The following is a 19,959-nucleotide window of genomic DNA, read 5'->3' as shown; positions in this document are numbered from 1 at the left end:
CGCCCTAGTGGAATGAGCTCTTATGCCCAGAGGCGTAGCGAGACCGCGCGCCTCATAAGCAGTACAGATTGCTTCCACTATCCAATTAGAGATGCGCTGCTTTGACACAGCATCACCTCTACTGTCGCCACCAAAGCAGACCAGCAGCTGCTCCAACTTACGCCACTGGCCGGAGCGGTGGACGTAAGTACAGAGGGCCCTTACTGGACATAGTCTGTGCAATTTCTCTTGTTCCAGTATGACGAATGGAGGAGGGCAGAAAGCCTGCAACACCACAGGGTGGGCAGCCGATATAGGCACTTTAGGAATATAATCCGGCATAGGATACAGGAAGGCCTTGGCTAATCCAGGGGCAAAGTCAAGGGAACAACAGAGGGAGTTTGTAGTTCTCCTACTCACTTGAGAGATGTCAGGGCCAGCAGAAGAGCTACCTTTAGAGTCAGAAGCTTCTCAGAGACTGACTCTATGGGTTCAAATGGGGTCCCTGACAGACCTTCCAGGACCATAGAAAGGTCCCAGGAAAGTGTGTGCAGCCTGCAGATGGGCCTCAGCTGCCTGACACCACACATGAACCTCAAAGTTAGAGGATGTTGCCCCACAGAGGCTCCATCAACAGGGGCGTGGCTAGCCGAAATGGCATCCACATAAACCGTGATTGTAGAAGGAGCCCACCCCGCTGAGAAACGTTCTTGTAAGAACTCCAGGACTGTAGCTATTGCGCAGTTCAGTGGGTCTAGCTGACATTCCTCACACCACAAGACAAAAAGCTGCCACTTGAGTGCATACAATTTCCTTGTGAATGGTGCTCTAGCATTTAACATGGTCGCTACAATCTCAGTTGTTAGACCAGAATCTATGAGTTGGTGCCCCCATGGGCCAGACCCACAGTTTCCATAGTTCTGGCCAAGGGTGATAAATCAGCCATCCAGCTTGAGACAGTAGATCCACTCTAAGGGCTCAAATGGGGCACCTGACAGACCTTCCAGGACCACAGAAAGGTCCCAGGAAAGTATACGCAGCCTGCAGATGGGCCTCAGCCAACTGACACCACACATGAACCTCGAAGTTAGAGGATGTTGCCCCACAGAGGCTCCATCAACAGGGGCGTGGCTGGCCGAAATGGTGTCCACGTAAACCGTGATTGTAGAAGGAGCCCACCCCGCTGAGAAACGTTCTTGTAAGAACTCCAAGACTGTAGCTACTGCGCAGTTCACTGGGTCTACAGTGTATCCCTGCAGATGGGAATCTCCCAAAGAGTGCCATCTAGCAGGGATATTATCTCTGAGAGCCATATTCGAGCTGCCCAATAAGGTGCTACTAGCAAGAGTCATAGACTGTCTTGGCGAACTCTCACTAGAACTTGTGGGAGCAGAGCGATCGGGGGAAAAGCGTACAGATGTGACCTCGGCCACATCTGTATGGTGTCCAGCCCTAATTGTGCGGGAGGAGTGAGGGCGAACCACAGTGTGTTGTCTCCTCGGAGGCGAACACATGCAGTCCTGCTTGGCCAAACCTCCGCCATATGGACTCCACCACTTGTGGATGGAGCCACCAATCCCTGGGCCTCAGCCCCTGCCTCAACAGGATGTCTGCCCCCACATTCCAGTTGCCCAGAATGTACATTGCACTCACTGACAAAACTTTCCCTCTGCCCAGAGAAGAATTAGTTGTGCCTGCCTGAACAGGGGCGTGGACATAATCCTCCCTGGTGGTCAATATATGAGACCACCGCTGTGTTGTCTGTAAACACATGGTGACCTCTCAATTGAGGAAGAAGGAATTTCAGTGCTAGAAATATGGCCCACATTTCTAGGCAATTTATATGTTGCTCCAGATGAGGGCCACTCCAGAGACCATGAGCTGGACAGCTGTCTAAGACCGCGCTCCAGCCTGTGAGGGAGGTGTCTGTCATTACCGCCTTGTGCTAAGGAGACATACCTAGAGTGTGATTCAAGTCTAGAAACCAGGGACACTCAAATTCTCAGAGAACGTAGGCATCACCACATGACACTGATTACTCTCACAGGTTTCATCTTTGGATGAAACCCCCAACTTCTCAGCCACCACTGAAATGGTCTCCTGTGCAATAGGCTCAATAGTATGATGTTGGCTACCCATAAACTCCAATAATCTCCCATAGAGACTGGAGGGGATGCCAAGCTTTATATCTTGCACAATCGTGATACTTTTCTGAGGTTCAACCTGAGGCCAAAGCTCTTCATGTGGGTGAGAACAACATCTCAGTGTTGAACCGTCAGTTCACTGGATCGTGCTAGAATTAACCAGTCATCCAGGTAGTTTAGTACACGGATGTCCTGGAGTCACAATGGAGCCAGAATGACATCCATGCACTTCGTGAAGGTGCGAGGGGATAAAGCTAGTGATATTTCTATGTGGAAATAGGCACCTTTTAGATCTATTGTCCACTTAACCAGTCAGAATGTGTGGAAAAATAAGTTTGGGTGTCAGCATTTTGAACCTGTATTTCCGAAGAGTACAGTTCAGATGATGCAGATCTAAAGTTGACTGCATACTCCTCTTTTTTTTGCGGACCAGGAAATAATGGCTGTAAAATCCTCCCTCAGAGTACGGGTACATGTTCTATGGCCCCTTTGTCCAAGAGGGATCTTACTTCTTGTGCTAACATCAGGCTCTGGTCTGTGCTGACTACTGAGGTGAGCACACCTCTGAACCGTGGGGGTTGCGCTCTAAACTGGACCAGACAACCCTTTTCTACGGTAGACAGAACCCATGAAGACACATTTGGCAGTAGTTTCCATGCTGCCAGATGGTCTTTTAGTGAAATGAACTATTCCACATTCTATTGGAGGGATAGCATCAGATTTCCGATGCCCTGTGACAGCTCGGTGACCAGAGAACACTGAAAACTTGGGACAGCCTTGGCTAGGGGAGGCCCTACAGTAGCACTGGGGGATAACTGCCCTAACAACCTCATGTCCCCTGATACGTCCCTCCAAGTTTTTTAAGAAATTTGGCTTTGAAGGTGAGAAGTTGAACTTTTATGTCTGCTGAGGCTTCTTGGTATAATTTTCAAGTCACAAAATCCCGCTGTAGTCCAGACATTGTCACTCGCTGAGAACAAAAGGCAGGGAAAGTAGAAAATGTGGTTTCTCGAAGCACAACCAAACAGACAGTGTTTTCTTCTGTCCGTCTTTCTGTCCGACAGTGTTTTCTCCTGTCGTTTGAAGCAAATAGTTTTAGCTCTGTCATCGGTGTTCCATTATTTATCACTTTCAGTTTTGATTGAAAGTCCAGTTTTGAGAAATGTTCCATTTTTGCAGTCAGGGCAAAGAATTAAAAATAAATGGACTGATGCGATGCACTTGACTTTTTTAGCTAGCATATTACCCACAATACCATTTGTCTGTAATACGTGAAGAAGAACAATAGCAGAACAAGCCCGTATGCTCACACACGCCCCCTTCAGTGAGGCAGAGGTACTGGCTGCCTCACCTCCTGCTTTTTCACTGCGGCATTATGTCAGATCAGCAAGAATAATAAGTTATACACATACGTGAAATACATGACATAGACTATGGAATGTGAGGACATATAATAAAAGTGTGCACAAACATTACATTGGTGACATACAGAGAGATCAATTGCACGCGCTCAAGTTGAGCAAAATAAAAAATGAACAGCTCAACCCAGTTTGTGAGGGATTGCACAATCCAAGAGGAGGCTCAGCTAGTCACTGCCTCCCTTCGCATCTTTCCCCCCGTATTTGAACAGGAAAATACTCAAATTCTGCTATATTGACTATAAAAATCATTGGAATGATTGGAATCGTACAAATTACATTTTTATCACAGATCAGTGGAGAAATCATTATTTGTTTATTACATTTCATGATGACTCCCCTGACCGCACTTCACTGATATATATATATATATATATATATAATTTATATATATATATATATATATATATATATATATATATATATATATATATATATATATATATATATATATATATATATATCTCGTTATAGGAGATTTAGATCTCAGATATATGTAGCCCCAGTCCTACCGTTATTTCCAGCTTAATATAAAATACAAGCTGATGTATTATATTATGTGATGTTATGTGAAAATGATTAAAACTGTATTATGGTTAAACTATATAAAGAGCCTCAACCATGACGGTCTGGTGAAACAGAACCACGTGAGAAGAAAAAGAAGAAGGAGAAGGGGGTGGCAAGACAGCAACATGGAGAAAGATGGACTGGAAAGTCTTCTGGTTCAGGGGCCGCTGAAAAATCTGTTCCGGACATTATGCCCATCCAGCAAGACCTGAGAGAGCTACTGCTCGACATGCTGGATATAAAAAGAACAGAATTCATTTTAGTTTCATGTGAAGGAAGAAAAACTATCTGATCCTGCGTGATCTAAATGATTGCTTTATTTTATGTCTCTCCTTAAAAGAAAACTATTTTTAGACTCTGCGTAGTTGCTTGTTTTTCTTTATTTTATTTTTCTTTATATTCTGAGTTAAGGCAATTGTAATCTTATTTTTTGTTCTATAATAAACCGAAGTCCATATAAAGGACGATTCGTATATTTTACTCCGTGAGTAAAATTCCTTTGGTACACACCCCTTCAGCGAAAGGGAAAGGATTTCATTGGTTCTCTAGCCCAGTGGCATGAAGACTCCGCCTTCTGAGGATTTAAGAGGAAGTGTTTCTTACATGCTCTATCAAGCTGTCTGACAGAGTAGCAAGTTGAGGATAAATATCTGGGATATTAACTCTGATGAAATTCAACAACATATATATATATATATATATATATATATATATATATATATATATATATATATATATATATATATATATATATATATATATATATATATATATAGTTGAAACGGTCCGAAAGCCAGCATGCAAGGTATTAAAATCGCTCCTTCCCCGATTACCGCACAGGCACGGAAGGGACAGACCCGTGTCAAAACCGACGGTGACCAGAAAGCACGTGATGGTGGGGCGGAGCCGCCGACACACCTCCAGCCGGTGATTGGTGTGTCGATCAAAAAAAATTCACCATCCAGCAGATGGGGGAAGAGAATAAGAGGCCACGCTTCTGCTCATCCAGAGAGAATTCAATTAAATTCAATTCAGTTTTATTTGTATAGCGCTTTTTACAATAGACATTGTCTCAAAGCAGCTTTACAGAAATATCAACATGATATACAGATATTGAAGGTGTGTATTTATCCCAACTGAGCAAGCCACTGAGTGGCGAGAGTGGCAAAGAAAAACTCCCTAAGATGTTTTAAGAGGAAGAAACCTTGAGAGGAACCCGACTAAGAAGGGAACCCATCCTCATCTGGGTAACAACAGATAGTGTGAAAAAGTTCATTATGGATTTATATGAAGTTTGTATGGCCTTAGGAGCAGCCGTAGTCTCAGCAGTCTGGAATTAGAGAAGATTTGAGCTCCATCCAGAGGCAGAAAGGATCTGGATCTCTAGTATCTCCATAAATTCGTGTGGGGCTCGGCGAAAGGAGAGAGGGAGAAAAAAGATTATTATGACTGCGAAGTAGTAGAACAGAATCTAGTCAGGGTAGGCTTGAGTAAACAAATACGTTTTAAGCCTAGACTTAAACACTGAGACTGTGTCTGAGTCCCGAACACTAATAGGAAGACTGTTCCATAACTGTGGGGCTCTATAAGTGAAGGCTCTTCCACAAGAGAAGTATCTCTTGTGACATGTGAGTGTCGCTTCTCCCCAATACCCGTCATTTGTTTGGCTTTGGCACTTACTAACTGCCCTCTCTCTCTCTCTCTCTTTCTCTCTCTGTGCATGTGTGTGTTTGTTCTCTGTTCCAGATGACTCGGATCCAGACGAGGCCGCTGCTCACTGAAAACAAACGCGGCGTTGCCTGACGGCAGAGAAAGCCCTCACGCTTCCGGGAAGCTCCGACACGCCCCCAGAAGAACTCTGTAATGCCAGCCGCAAAGAAAATAAAAGCAAACCTCCCTGACCACCTGACAAATGGCCTCCTGTGTGTCTGTGCTCCGCCCCTCACGGGCTATTTCCCTACTATATATATATATATATATATATATATATATATATATATATATATATATATATATATATATATATATATATATATACTTGATGGTCTTCTTTAAAACAAACAAAAAAATTGTGTAGCTTATGTTTATTATTACTATTTGCAATTATCATATAAGGTGTTATCAAACATGGCGGTACCTTCAGTGTAGTTAAACTGTATTTTCTTTGTTTTTTTTAGCTACTTACATTTTAAATCATTTTCCTAACACTGTCCAAGATATTGTCCCATATCATAAGATATAACCATATGAGAAGAAAAAGAATAGATATCGCACTCAGGATCATTTAGTATTTGCTACACACATCTGTAATCTAGAACACATGCTCATAAAAACTTTAAATTTTCTTCCAAAGAGTTGGTTAATCTAATCTATTTCTTTATATTTTGAAGTAAAATGATTGTTCACATGTTCAAATGCACCTTTTTTCCACATGTGATCATATATTACTCATAATCACATGAGAATCATATACAATTTCTTGTAAGGGAATTTCTTACTACCGATTTCAGAATTGTAATCCGTGCCTTAGAGCGCAATACGAGGTACATAAATATTTTGCACGTTCTTGTTCCTTAGACTTAGAACTAGATTTTATCCAAATATGGAATTGCAGTGTTCAGTTGGGTGTTTTACAAGTAAACATTTTCATAAACAGAGCTTTGTCGTTGTTTCTCCTGTGATAAAAAGCACAATTAATTACAGCTTAGTAAAACACCCAACTGAACACTGCAATTCCATATATAGATTAAATCTATTCATACTCATATCAATTTTAGGAATATAATCCGTCCTAGGATATAAGAAGTTAAGTCAAGGCAGGAAGGGGCAACAGAGAGAGCTTGTAGATCTCCTACTCACTTGAGAGATGTCAGGGCCAGCAGAAGAGCTACCTTTAGAGTCGGAGGCTGACTCTATGGACCCTCCAGGACCATAGAAAAGGAATGACTACCCGTGGCTGGATGGAAGGAGCAAATCCAGATGAAGTTTGCTGAAATTCAGGCAGAACTGTATTGCTATGGCTCCGGGCCTCCCGTTGAACCAGAACAAAGGATCTACTTCTTGATTATCACAAGGTCTACACCAAACCAAGCAAATCCCAACAGTGAGGTTTAACATGGCCATAGAATGTCATTTATCTTTATTTAACAGGGACACCTAGTGTTTCCTGGTAACCTTTATTTCCAGAGTTTTTCCTGGGTCAAAATTTGTCTGCAGCAGTACCTATACCGTACACTCTATGTTTTGCTGCAAATATTACCTTCTGTCCCTTTAAATAGCACACCCAAAACACGGATGAAAGGGAAACAAAAGACAGTCTAGCTAATTTGTTCTTATAATTCAAATGCTCTTCCTGCTCTCATCCCTTTCCTTGCTTTCGGCCGTCTCTGTTCCTCCTCTGGCACCACTTAATTTTTCTCAATTTCTTCAGGGAACAATTCTGTTTTATTTTACATCTGTTTTAATTGTGTGTTATAACATTTGAAGCCATCTGACTAATGTTGACATCATCCAGATGATATTGGCTGAAATTCAGGCTGAACTGGATTGCTATGGCTCCGGGCCTCCTGCAGAACCAGAACAAAGGTTCTACTTCCTGATTGACACAAGCTGTACACAAAAATGAAGCAAATCCCAACAGTGAGGTTCCTTAAAATTTTATTTAACATGGCCTTAGAATGTCATTTATCTTTATTTAACAGGCACACCTAGCCTAGTGTTTACTGGTAACCTTTATATCCATATAATATGTGTTTCTATACCATACACTCGATGTATTGCTGCAAATATTACCTACTGTCCCTTTAAACAGCACAGCCAAAATGATTGGCATTTCCCGTTAACATTTCTTAAACTAGAATACAGTTTGCAGTGAGAAAAATGAAATGTTTTTGAAGAAGCACGGATGAAAGGGAAACAAAAAATGGTCTAGCTAAATTGTTCTTACATGAAAATTCTTCATGGCTTTCAGCCATCTTTGTTCCTCCTCTGGCACCACTTAATTTTTCTCAATAACTCTTCCTGCTCTCATCCTTTTCCTAGCTTTCAGCCATCTTTGTTCCTCCTCTGGCACCACTTAATTTTTCTCAATTTCTTAATTGAAAATTCCACAGAGCAGGGAACAATTCTGTTTTATTTTACATCTGTTTTAACTGTGTGTTATTACATGAACATTGAAGCCTTCTGACTAATGTTGACGTTGAGCTATGGCGTAAAGACATTCATAAAAGGCCAACAGAGTTATCTGTGTAATCCCATATTTAACTTCCCTGACAGCAAATGAGTGACACAGAGCACATTCAGTTATCCATGGTGAAAAATAAGCATTATATTATTTTTTACATAATTTTTACCCTATTATTAAAATGTCATTTTAACTGACCGATCATACATTGAATGATTAAATAACATGCTTATATTATTGACGCTTCGTGTGACACATGAGTACATCACACTATTTATACAGATCACAATGTGATTGTCTCCTCCAAGCTAACTCTTTGATGCGATTGGCCGCTGCATCCACACACGACCAATCAGAATCGTTTCTTGTGCATGCAGACAGAGGACTTCTCGGTCTTGTGTATGTAGTGACTGCTTTGGTGTTTCGATCAGTATCATTTCAAAAGCAAGAAGATTTCTCCAATTGCTTTACGTCATTCTTTATGATTAGTCATACATCTGCTACCTGTTCCAGTGCTACTATCGGTAATACCGAAATTTGCTCTCATTCAGTGATGAAGGAAAGTTTAATAGTTTAATAGTTTTCTTTCACTAAAACACAAACACTACATGTATTACACTAAGAGAACAACAAATATTTGCATTTTCATCCACAATTAAATAAAATATCATACTGAGGAAAACATTAAATAATTCTGTTCGGTAAATTTGAATGCTACCATTTTAATCAGGCTCTATGATTTGTAAAGTAACCATGATAACACTAAAAAGCATACAGTGTGAGGTTTTTATTTTTTTTTAATCTGAACAGATCTTTGTTTGTTTATCAGAAAATCACGGCATTCACTCAGTACGCGATCAACCTAATGACTGGAGAGAAAGTTCATTCAATTGGCTCAATGCATTTCTTTCTGGACTTCCAAAATCTCCTAAAATGCCAAAAGGTACCTCCTCATATTTACACGCACTTTACAGACATGTTTAAAAATATGCCCACGTTTGCTGGACGACGAACACCAAATGAAAATATAGCTAGTGTATAATAAACATGAAGCAAAGCTCTAGCACAATAATCATGCATGATGGATACTGCGTTCTAAATCAGACGCTGCTATGAAACCCTAATTTAACGGGGTAAGTACATACTTTGATTTGTGGCAGATTATTCTAGATAAAGAATGTATCAATTGAACATTCCATTAGCAACAATTAGTGCCAATAAAATGCTGAATTATTATTTCGCAAACCTGTAAATTGCGATCGCAAATTAGGACGTTAAGCTTTAGCGTTAGGCCTGTTGTTCAATTGTAATAATGTTGAGATCATATGTCTGGCTATCCAGGTAATGCTCCAAAAGCAGCACCTGAAACAAGGAGGTATTTATATGGATAAATTATATATTGATGGAAAATTACCCTTTAAAATGTAATGATTTTTTCCTGACATATTAGCTCTTTAAAACATATCTTACCCCTTCCTATCCCACCATATATATATATATATATATATATATATATATATATATATATATATATATATATATATATATGTACATATATATATATATATATATATATATATATATATATATATATATATATATATATATATATATATATATATATATATATATATATATATATATATATATATATATATATACATATATATACATATATATATATACATATATATATATATATATATATATATACATATACCCTGCAGTGTCTTCGGTATGTACTCTTTGGTTAAAAATGTTCTATGCCTTTTTCTTGAATCCACAATTTTGAGGTAAATTCAGCACAGTTATTGACCCACCTTTGAACTAGGGATATCTCATGAGGTTTTTCTGTATTGGCTTCGACTCGTCCTGGCCGTAGTTGCATTTGTACTTGTATTTGCATCAGTCTCACTAAATGTGGTCTGGATCTCAGGTGATCCGTTGGCGCTTTGCATGACAGGTGAAGTGACCTGGGGCATCAGTTTCACTTTTCCACGTAACTCAGAGGAAACAGAGCTGTGTAAAAGCGCAGACTACAAACGAACTTAATTAGTTATTGATCGACTTACTTTGCCGAGTTTCTCAGCTGTTAGAGATGAGCGCGAGCTTGAGTGAGAAGTACGAGGAGAAGGTGCGCCCGTACATCGACCTGATCGACTCTCTGCGCCCGCTCGGTGTGGAGAAGGACCTCGCGCTTCCAGCCATCGCCGTGATCGGAGACCAGAGCTCGGGGAAGAGCTCGGTGCTGGAGGCGCTGTCCGGAGTCCCTCTGCCCCGCGGGGGAGGTGAGACACCATGGGTCAACTTATTAATCATACGGGTTTATAAAAAAAGAAATGATTTATTATTATTATTATTATTATTATTATTATTATTATTGTTGTTGTTGTTGTTGTTGTTGTTGTTATTAAAATTTTTTGCTATGATTATAATTATTCGTTTTATTTATTTCATGAAATACCCGAAGTGCATTTGAGCGCACTCATTATACTGTAGCTCAAGATAAAAAATAACTCAAAAACAAACAAACAAGCAAACAAACTGTCACGTTACAAAGGAAGATACGGAAGCAAGCGCAGATGTTCAAACAGTTTAATAAACAAACAAACAACAAAACAGAGACACTGAGACAACTAGGCAAAATACTGTGGCTAAGGTTAAACATAAACTATGAAAGAAAACATGGTACAGGGACAAAGGTCAAGATAGACAATAGGTAAGACGAGGAAGCAGTACAAACAGTGGCTATATATATGAGTGCTTGTTAAACAGAAACGTGAGACAGATGCAGGTGGTCCTGTGACAATGGTGACAGGTGGTCCTTTTTTTTTTTTTAAAGTCAAATAACATTATAATTACATCCAACTTTTATCTGTAATGTCTTTAAACTCTAATTTAATATAATTGTATTGTTATTATTTAATAGAATGTGAAATATGTATGACATATCTGTGAATGAATTCAGGAAGTAGACTCGTGTTATCAGAGGATGGAAATACTTTGCAGATCTTTTTTTTTTTTTTGCAGGAAAAGGACATTTGCATTAGCGTACGTGTAAATTGTGAAAGAATTCAGAAGAATTGTAGTGAATGTCAAATCCAAAACCAACTTTACTATGGTGACTGCGTTCTCTGCGACTGTAGTGATCGATGTCACTTACAAATACAAACACGCCCCATTGTAGGCCTATACTCCCACCCCCGACACTAACTGACCGGTGTCTCTGTGAAGCGTCATACAAACGCAAAGGGATTTGCGAATCTGTTTGAATACTGGCACACTACGTACGATGCCGAGGAAGTGACGTAGCCAGCGGGGTAATTGCTGTTGCTACAGTATTTCTGACAGGGTCGTAACTCGTAATACACAACTGCAAGTGAAATGCAACTGCAAGTGGATTTTGCGTGGCATTTGAAATTTTCTGGACATTGTACATTCACGTATACGAAAACGCGGTAATATGCGATTTGCATTTTCGTTTTTGCTTGAATTCTGTCGCAATTTACGTGTCCACAAGTAGGAAACACAACTGCAAATCCAATTTGCGTTTAATTTTGAAAATTGTCCACAAGATACTTCCATTTCAAAAGAATTTACAAACCCGATCAAACCTAATTTACATACAGTAGTGCACATGCTCACAGGACCGATCGGACCACTTCAGGGACATCAACAGAGTCTTAACGGAGCCGAAACTTTAATACGGATAAAGTTCAGTTCATGTACGTGAAATTTTAATTTCAGGTTTAATCTATTTCAAACGCATTTCTTCATCTTCATTTTATTTTCACTCTCATAGCAAGTATCACTATCAAGTATTATGTCCACAGTTATGTTAGCCTAATATAATGTTCATTACCAATAGAAACTTAATAGTCAATAGTAACATAGAGAGATATGTACTGATTGTAAAGTCTTTATATTTAACATTATTTACACTGAAACTTTCTGAACATACAGCAAATCGCTACGTACGACATTTGTATCAGAATGGCTTCAAATGTACTAAAAAAAATGAATAAATGTCAGAGAGGAGTATTCGACTTTTTTACGGTTATATTCTTTGCCGTTAAACAAGAAGGTATCGTGACACGATGTCCACTTGAGCTCAAGATGAAGAAGAGCAGACAGAAGGACTTCTGGCATGGAAAGATCAAGTACAAGGACATTGAGAGAAACATTGCAGATCCAGCAGATGTGGAGAGATCGATTAGAAAAGGTAACAATGTTGTGAATCATAGTCATACAGCTCTATAAAGAAAGGATTATCAAGTCTCTGACATTTTAGACACAGTATGGCCAAATATTTGGTTTGTTTTCACTCTATCAGTGAATGTCACGCTGTCAAATCTTGGGATGACACTTATACAGTAAAATTAGTGGACAGGAACTAACTGTTTATTTATTATTATTATTATTATTATTATTATTATTATTATTATTATTATTAAGCTTACAACAAAATCAAGCAAATTTCAATGAGTACTTACCTAAGTCCTAAGTGGACGAATGTTGAATACAAGCAAGCTTTGTTACTTTTTTGACTTGTAATGAAGCTACACAAAGTCCTCTCTAATGCTGAAGAGGAGGAGGTAAAAGCTATAGTCTGTAAAATTCTTATACAAATAAAAACTTGAATAAAATGAAATGAAAATGTGATTGTATTATGAGTATTCTGTCCAATTGCCGTGTTATGTTGTGTTTGCCAGCTAGCTTTGTTTGGGCACATACTTTAACATTAGCAGTCTAATTTGATTAGCGTCTTTTTCTCAAATTTTGTCAAGCCAACATTGTTTGGACTTATTCCTAAACATTCGCTATCTAATTAGGTTGCTGTTTTGTTAGCTAGCTAGCTTTGCTTAATTATATATTTTACCTAGCTGACTTATTTTTGTTTTAATTATTACTGTCTCATGTGCATGTTCTTCTTTTAGCTCAGAATGAAATAGCTGGAGCCTTGGGCATGAGCGACGAGCTCATCAGGCTGGAGGTGACATCGACCAATGCTCCCGACCTCACGTTCATCGATCTGCCTGGTATTGTCCGAGTGCCAGTCAAAGGCCAACCGGAGGACATTGAGGAACAGGTTAATTGCATTTAAGGATTATTTAAATGGATCGTATTTGTTATGTGGTATACTGATTAAATATGACATTGTAAACTCTGATAAAATATCAAATGAAGCATTTTGAAATGTATCAGTGCATGCCTGACCTTTTCAGATTAAGAGCCTGATGAAAAAGTTCATCACAAAACAAGACACCATCATCTTGGTGGTGGTGCCGTGTAACGTGGACATCACCACTACTGAAGCGCTGAAGATGGCTCAGAAAATCGATCTACTCGGTGAAAGAACGATTGGTCTGTATTTTTAATATATAGTGAATTGTGACTGTAACACTTCGCTTCGGTTTGGAGGGAAAAGTATAGCAGTTTTATTTCCCTGTGCATAGGTCAATGCACATGCTTACACGAAGCTCTGTGCAGCTCAGCTATCGCTCTCGCGTAGCTCTAGTCTCGACCCTCTTTATCCTTGCCACTACTTACTGAACAGGACACTCATTAGCCAAATTTCACACAGGTCTGGCATCCTTACCGCTCACCTTCCGCAGCTCTGCTCTCCATTCCTCTCGACCACGCCCAGCGCTTCCACAGTGATGTTTTAACACGTACACAAGATATCTTCCATAAACATTTTGCATGTGTGTTCATAACAGGCATCCTAACAAAGCCCGACCTGGTGGAAAAAGGCAAGGAGGATGAGGTGGTGTCCGTCATCAATAACGACATCATTTTCCTCACTAAAGGCTATACGGTCGTCAGGTGCCAAGGACAGCAGGAGGTCGTGGACCGCATCTCTCTGTACGAAGCCATCGAGAAGGAGAAGCACTTCTTTATAGAACACCCACATTTCAGGTAGACATTTTAATCTCAGGGAAGATATGTCTTGAGAATTTTCCGTAATTTGCCATCGGGAATCTTTAAATGCGCAGTATGTAGAATTTCAATTTTAATATAAGAATATTAACCATGTTAGATAGTACAAGTGGTCCTAATCATATTGTTGAAAAAAAACTCACTGAGATGAATGTAAAAATGCGGTTTTCACAGGATGCCGTATAAAGCAGGAAAAGCCACCATTCCCAAGCTGGCTGAGAATCTCACACTCGAACTTGTCCTTCATATCGAGGTAAAGCTAGTACATAAATGTCCCTGCTCATAGTAAAATACTTGCTGGTAGTAAAATGTGGTTGTGTGTGTGTTTTAGAAATCTCTGCCGCAGCTGAAGGAGCAAATCCAGCTGATGTTGGCTGAAACTCAGACTGAACTGGATCGCTACAACTCTGGGCCTCCTACAGATCCAGAACAATGGATGGACTTCCTGACTGATGTGAGTTGTACACAAAAACGAAATAAAGACTAACAGCGAAGATCCTGAAATTTGGAATAATGTCATTTAACATGTCCTTGGAAAGTCATTTCCTGGTTATTGTTTCCTTGGTAACTAGTATATCCAGAGTTTTTCACCATGCACTCGATGTACTGCTGCAAATATTGTCTAATATACCCAGAGTTTAATTTGAGCAGCTCTGAAATGTATCGCACCTTAAAAGGTGAGAGTCTAAGAGAGCGAGCGGCAGCAGGTTGTTGTTGAAGCAGTTTGGAGACCGGAATGAAAGGAAAACATGAAGGGCCTAGCTATTGTAGATCAACTCATGACTTCATCACTTGGCATCACTTCATTTCTCTCACGTTCTTACTTTCATCCCTTCTGTGGCTCATGAATAAATGATTACACACACACACACACACACACACACACACACACACACACACATACATATATATATATATATATATATATATATATATATATATATATATATATACAAAACTTATCTTTACATTATCTGACTTAGGATCTTCTGACATACTGTTTATTCCTTTCATCCCTGGAAAGAAACCCAATTGATTTCCTGCTCACACACCGACAAAGATGAAAAATGCCATATTTGGGTTCGGTAAATTCAATTCAATTTTATTTGTATAGCGCTTTTAACACTGAACATTGGCTCAAAGCAGCTTTACAGAAATATATAAACACACGACAGAGATTCTAAGTGTGAATTTATCCCTATTGAGTGAGTCGGTAGCGACAGTGGTGAGGAAAAACTCCCTAAGATGATATGAGGAAGAAACCTTGAGAGGAACCAGACTCAGAAGGCAACCCGTCTTCATCTGGGTAACAGCGGATAGTGTGAAAGTAATAAAAAGTTCATTATGGTTTTACGAACCTTCTGGCTAATGTTGACGGTGAGCTGAAATCAGGAGACGTTCATAAACGATCTACAAAATAATCCCATATTTAACTCTGCCCAAACAGCAAATGAATGGTATAGAGCACAGGTCTCCAATCTTATCTGAAAATGGCCGGTGTGGGTGCAGGTTCTCATTCCAACAAGCAGGGGCCACACTTCACTAAAATACTACCGTATTACACTGAGTGCATCTGAGTTTTTATTCTTTAAAAAAAAATCAGTCTGACTACAGGCATTTGTTTGTTTATTAGAAAATAACAGCATTCACTCAGGACGCCATCAAAATAACAATTGGAGAGGAGACGAAGAGCGTGCCACATGTCAACATCTTCTCCACTCTGAGGAGAGAGTTTAATGACTGGAAGACGGATCTAGACAAAAGAGGAAAGACATGTGAGTGACATGTGGTGTGATGATATATCTCTGTGTCTGTATATCAAGGGCGTTACAGATGTTGGGTACCTGAAATATTGCAATAAAAAAATTACTAATTTATTTCCCGCAGGTACTACCTACGGTTTGACTTTGCACATTTGAAAACCTTTCACCAAGCATCTATATTTCAACATAATCTTTGTTTACTTTAAATAGGGATTTTCTGGGGGAAAAAATCTTATCTAAACTGAGAAGCTAGTCAGAGTTGTAGGAAATTGTATATTTACATATTTATAAGTCATAGATGAAGAATAATGAAGCCATATCTTCTGTTATAAATCTGTTAAAAGTGTTCTTGTACAGTAGGAGTGTCCACTTTTATTTTACAAACACATGAGTGGGGATGGGATGTAGGATGGACAACACTGAAGGTTATGGCGTTTACCTTTACCCTGAACCTTTACTTTGGTGGCGGAGGGGATTTTTAGTTAACAAGGGCATTGAGAAGGAAGTGAAGGAGTATGAAGAAAAATACAGAGGCAGAGAACTCCCAGGATTCATCAACTACAAGACCTTCGAGATTATACTGAAGGACCAGATCAAACAGCTGGAGAAACCTGCCATCAGGAGAATGAAGGACATCTCAGGTAAATGGCATATATGAACTCATTAGAAGATAAATGTACGGAGCCATTTCGCAGGCTTTGTATTCTGTCTTAAATGTAAGGTAATAAATAATGGGAAAATATCACGATTTACTACTACATCATATTTCCACAGATTCCACATCAATTTCTCTTCCACATTCTGCTTTGCCTTTTGTGTGCATCGAGATTTATTACAGAAATTAATGTTTTTCTTTTTTTCTTTTTCCTTTTAGATTTCATTAGGAATGAGTTCATCCAACTGGCTCAATCCAACTTTCCGGACTTCCCGAATCTCCTCAAATTGACAAAAGTAGGTCCTCATATTTACACGAACTTTACAGACACGTTTGAAACTCTGCCTACATTTGCTGGACCATGAACACCAAATGACAATATATGATAAACATGAACCAAAAGGTCTAGTACAAGAAGCATGCTGTCAGGGAATATCATGTTCAAGCATGTCATGGTGAGATGGTCCTTTGTTCCTCCAGACCAAGATTGAGAACATAAAGCAGCTGAAGGAGTCCGAGGCTGAATCGATGCTGAATACTCAGTTTAACATGGAGCTGATGATCTATACTCAGGATAGTGTCTACACTAACATCCTGAACATGCTGAAGCACATGGAGGAAGAAGATGAGAGACAATCTCATGGCATGGCTCGCCCTCCTTGCAATAGTTTGTACAATCGCTCAGACACTGAAGCCACCCTGGAGGATCTGACGCACTACCTCAAGTCTTACTACAGCGTAAGTGGTTATTGTCAATCGTTCATTTCCTGGTGTTACTGATGATATTTCTGATTATTTGCAATGTTATCATGTTCAACCACAGTAAGAGGGCATAACCATGATGGATACTACTCTGAAATCCTCATTTCAAGGCGTAGTACCTGCTTTGATTTTTGACAGATTATTGTAGTTCACAAACATATAACGTGAACATTCCTTTAGCCATAACACACCACTTATACCTGCGTACTGACTTTTTTGAGAGGAGTTGGAGTTCTCTTGGCATTTGCACTTGGACTTAAAAGATGGGTTTTCTCACATACACTGCAGCAAAATGAAATTCTTTTCTTTGCATATGCCAGGTTGTTAGGAAGCTAGGACCAGATATGAGCAAATAGGGGCTTAAGGGCCTTGCTCAAGGGCCCAACAATGGCAGCTTGGCAGTGCTGGGGCTTGAACCCTTGGCTTTCTGATCAGTACCCCAGAGCCTTAATCATTGAGCCAAGTAATACCTTATTTTAGAAAACAGCCTAATCACTGGCGCAATGTACAAATGATGCCCACTAGTTGAAGTTAAGACGTGGCCTCGAAAAGGATTTGATTGTTTTCGGTCTCGAATTGGTGTGGCTTTCCTTTCTTTTGAACTCGATGTTGGCTTGGCCTGGATCCCCTCCCCCCAAAAAACTCTGTCATGACTCGACCTCGGCTGGCCCTGGTCTTGGAATTGGACGGTCTTGACTACAATATTATTTGAGACAGACTTCTATTACTTGTTGCTTACATAGCCTTATCGCTCCAGTTCAAAAAATGAAATGTCAAACACAACATGCACGCCTTATCTTGATTGACTCTGTTTGGGGTAAATTTTTCTTAATTGAATATGTGTTTAGATTGCGAGTAACCATCTGGCTGACCAGGTGCCTCTGGTGATCAAGTACAAGGTGCTTCAGGAGTCAGCAGAGCAGCTGCAGAGAGAAATGCTACAGCTCATGCAGAATTATAACATTAATGATCTGTTGGAAGAAGATCATTACATCAACATCAAACGCAACAACCTAAAAAGCCGCCAGAAACGTCTGGCGGAGGCCCTCGTCAAACTGGTCTTGTTTTAAATTTCAAATTTGTAGTCAATTATGGTTTACGGGAAAATGCATAACTTTTGAAAACTTTAGGAAGTGCAGGTAGTAATGATAATAATAATTGATATATTTACTTTTAGATTATTAGTTCATATAGCTACATAAAAGCTTTGCATTTTTTGTTTGTTGCACAATATTTAAAGAAATGTAATTGAAATATCTGCTAATGCGATTTCTTACTTTGCTGTGTTGAGTCTGTGACAAAATTATCCTAGATGTACTTTTTTTTTGTTTTGTGACTGTTTCATGCTTCTTATACTTGCTGGGAGAATGATTTTATTATTTCTTTTTCACTTGGATTGATAATGATTAATTAGGAATAAACTTTCATAAAATCTAGTTTGGACGTCATTGGAAGTTTTACTTGTTTTTCTGTCTTAATCCCACACACATTATGCTGGTGATATATTAAACATACCATGTCAGGATTATGTACGTGGAGTTTGAATGTTCTCCCCGTGCTTCGAGAGTTTCCTCCGAGTACTACAACGTCCTCCTCCAGTCCAAAGACATGCACTGTAGGCTGATTGCCATCTCTAAAATATGTGTCCATAGTATGTGAATGTGTGTTGGAACCCCATCCAAGGTGTGTCCTGCCTTGTGCCCAAAGTCCCCTGGGATATACTCCAGGCTCCCTGCAACCCCATCTTTGGTCTACTTGGTGTCATATTATGTCACAATAAAACTCTACAGAAGTGACAATGAAGCATGATGAGAGATCAAACATTACAGTAAAGTAAATGTTGCCTGAAAATGAAAAAGTCACAGCATAAACCATTGTCTGTGTGTGTGTGTGTGTGTGTGTGTGTGTGTGTGTGTGTGTGTGTGTGTGTGTGTCATCACATTCTACATATTTTCCATCTTATTCACAATATTATTAATGGGAAAAATTGTCCATTGCACCTTTAACATACGAATGACAATGTAAAAATAAATAAATAAACAAAAACCTACACATTGTATGCTATAAAACTTCTCATGTGTGGCATTTTCCCAGCATTATGTAGCATGTTTTATCAGTGAGTACTTTGTTGCTTTACAAAGTAATTTTGTACACTCTCACCACTTTTAACCAAATATTACCCAAATATAATCTGTAAGTGTGCAAAAACCATTGCCTAGCTTCAGGCCGTCTTTGTTCCTCCTCTGGCACTACTTAATTTTTCTAACATTCTTAATGAAAAATGCCATAGAGCAGGGAACAATTCTGCTTTATTTTATATCTGTTTTAATTTTGTGCCTAAGTACATACTTTGATTTTTGGCAGATTTTTCTAGCTAAAGAATGTAATAATTGAATATTCCATTAGCAACAATTAGTGCCAATAAAATGCTGAATTATTATTTATCAACCCTGTAAATTGCGATCGCAAATTAGGACGTTAAGCTTTAGCGTTAGACCTGTTGTTCAATCGGAATCATGTTGAAATCATAAGTCTGGCTATCCAGGTA

The 19,959-nt window shown here is 39.2% G+C and overlaps 1 protein-coding gene across 2 annotated transcripts; it reads left to right on the top strand.

Annotated features, from left to right (window-relative positions):
* Nucleotides 1-10,276: 10,276 nt before the first annotated feature.
* LOC108280071 (interferon-induced GTP-binding protein Mx1-like) lies at nucleotides 10,277-18,847 on the top strand. 2 transcript variants are annotated; one of them, XM_017494835.3, is made up of 12 exons: nucleotides 10,277-10,579; nucleotides 12,376-12,513; nucleotides 13,229-13,380; nucleotides 13,517-13,655; nucleotides 14,012-14,210; nucleotides 14,406-14,484; nucleotides 14,563-14,685; nucleotides 15,865-16,006; nucleotides 16,477-16,635; nucleotides 16,869-16,945; nucleotides 17,130-17,387; nucleotides 18,260-18,847. In XM_017494835.3, exons 1-12 carry the CDS (start codon nucleotides 10,390-10,392, stop codon nucleotides 18,479-18,481), a joined length of 1,878 nt encoding a protein of 625 aa, XP_017350324.1. In that variant the 5' UTR covers nucleotides 10,277-10,389; the 3' UTR covers nucleotides 18,482-18,847. The 2 variants fall into 2 exon arrangements, with proteins under 2 accessions (XP_017350324.1, XP_017350323.1); XM_017494834.3 differs by having other exon boundaries at nucleotides 12,373-12,513.
* The last annotated feature ends 1,112 nt before the right edge of the window (nucleotides 18,848-19,959 follow it).

The sequence above is a fragment of the Ictalurus punctatus genome, chromosome 19 (assembly GCF_001660625.3).
Source record: "Ictalurus punctatus breed USDA103 chromosome 19, Coco_2.0, whole genome shotgun sequence".
NCBI classification, from domain to species: domain Eukaryota; kingdom Metazoa; phylum Chordata; class Actinopteri; order Siluriformes; family Ictaluridae; genus Ictalurus; species Ictalurus punctatus.
This window is presented reverse-complemented; position numbering and strand designations above follow the sequence as displayed.

What these genes read in the sequence shown, in the direction of transcription:
- LOC108280071 (XM_017494834.3), top strand. Translation starts at nt 10,390, where the DNA reads ATGAGCGCGAGCTTGAGTGAGAAGTACGAGGAGAAGGTGCGCCCGTAC. An exon ending in CCCTCTGCCCCGCGGGGGAG is followed by an intron (nt 10,580 to 12,372) that starts GTGAGACACCAT and finishes CCGTTAAACAAG; the next exon opens with AAGGTATCGTGACACGATGT. An exon ending in ACCTCAAGTCTTACTACAGC is followed by an intron (nt 17,388 to 18,259) that starts GTAAGTGGTTAT and finishes ATATGTGTTTAG; the next exon opens with ATTGCGAGTAACCATCTGGC.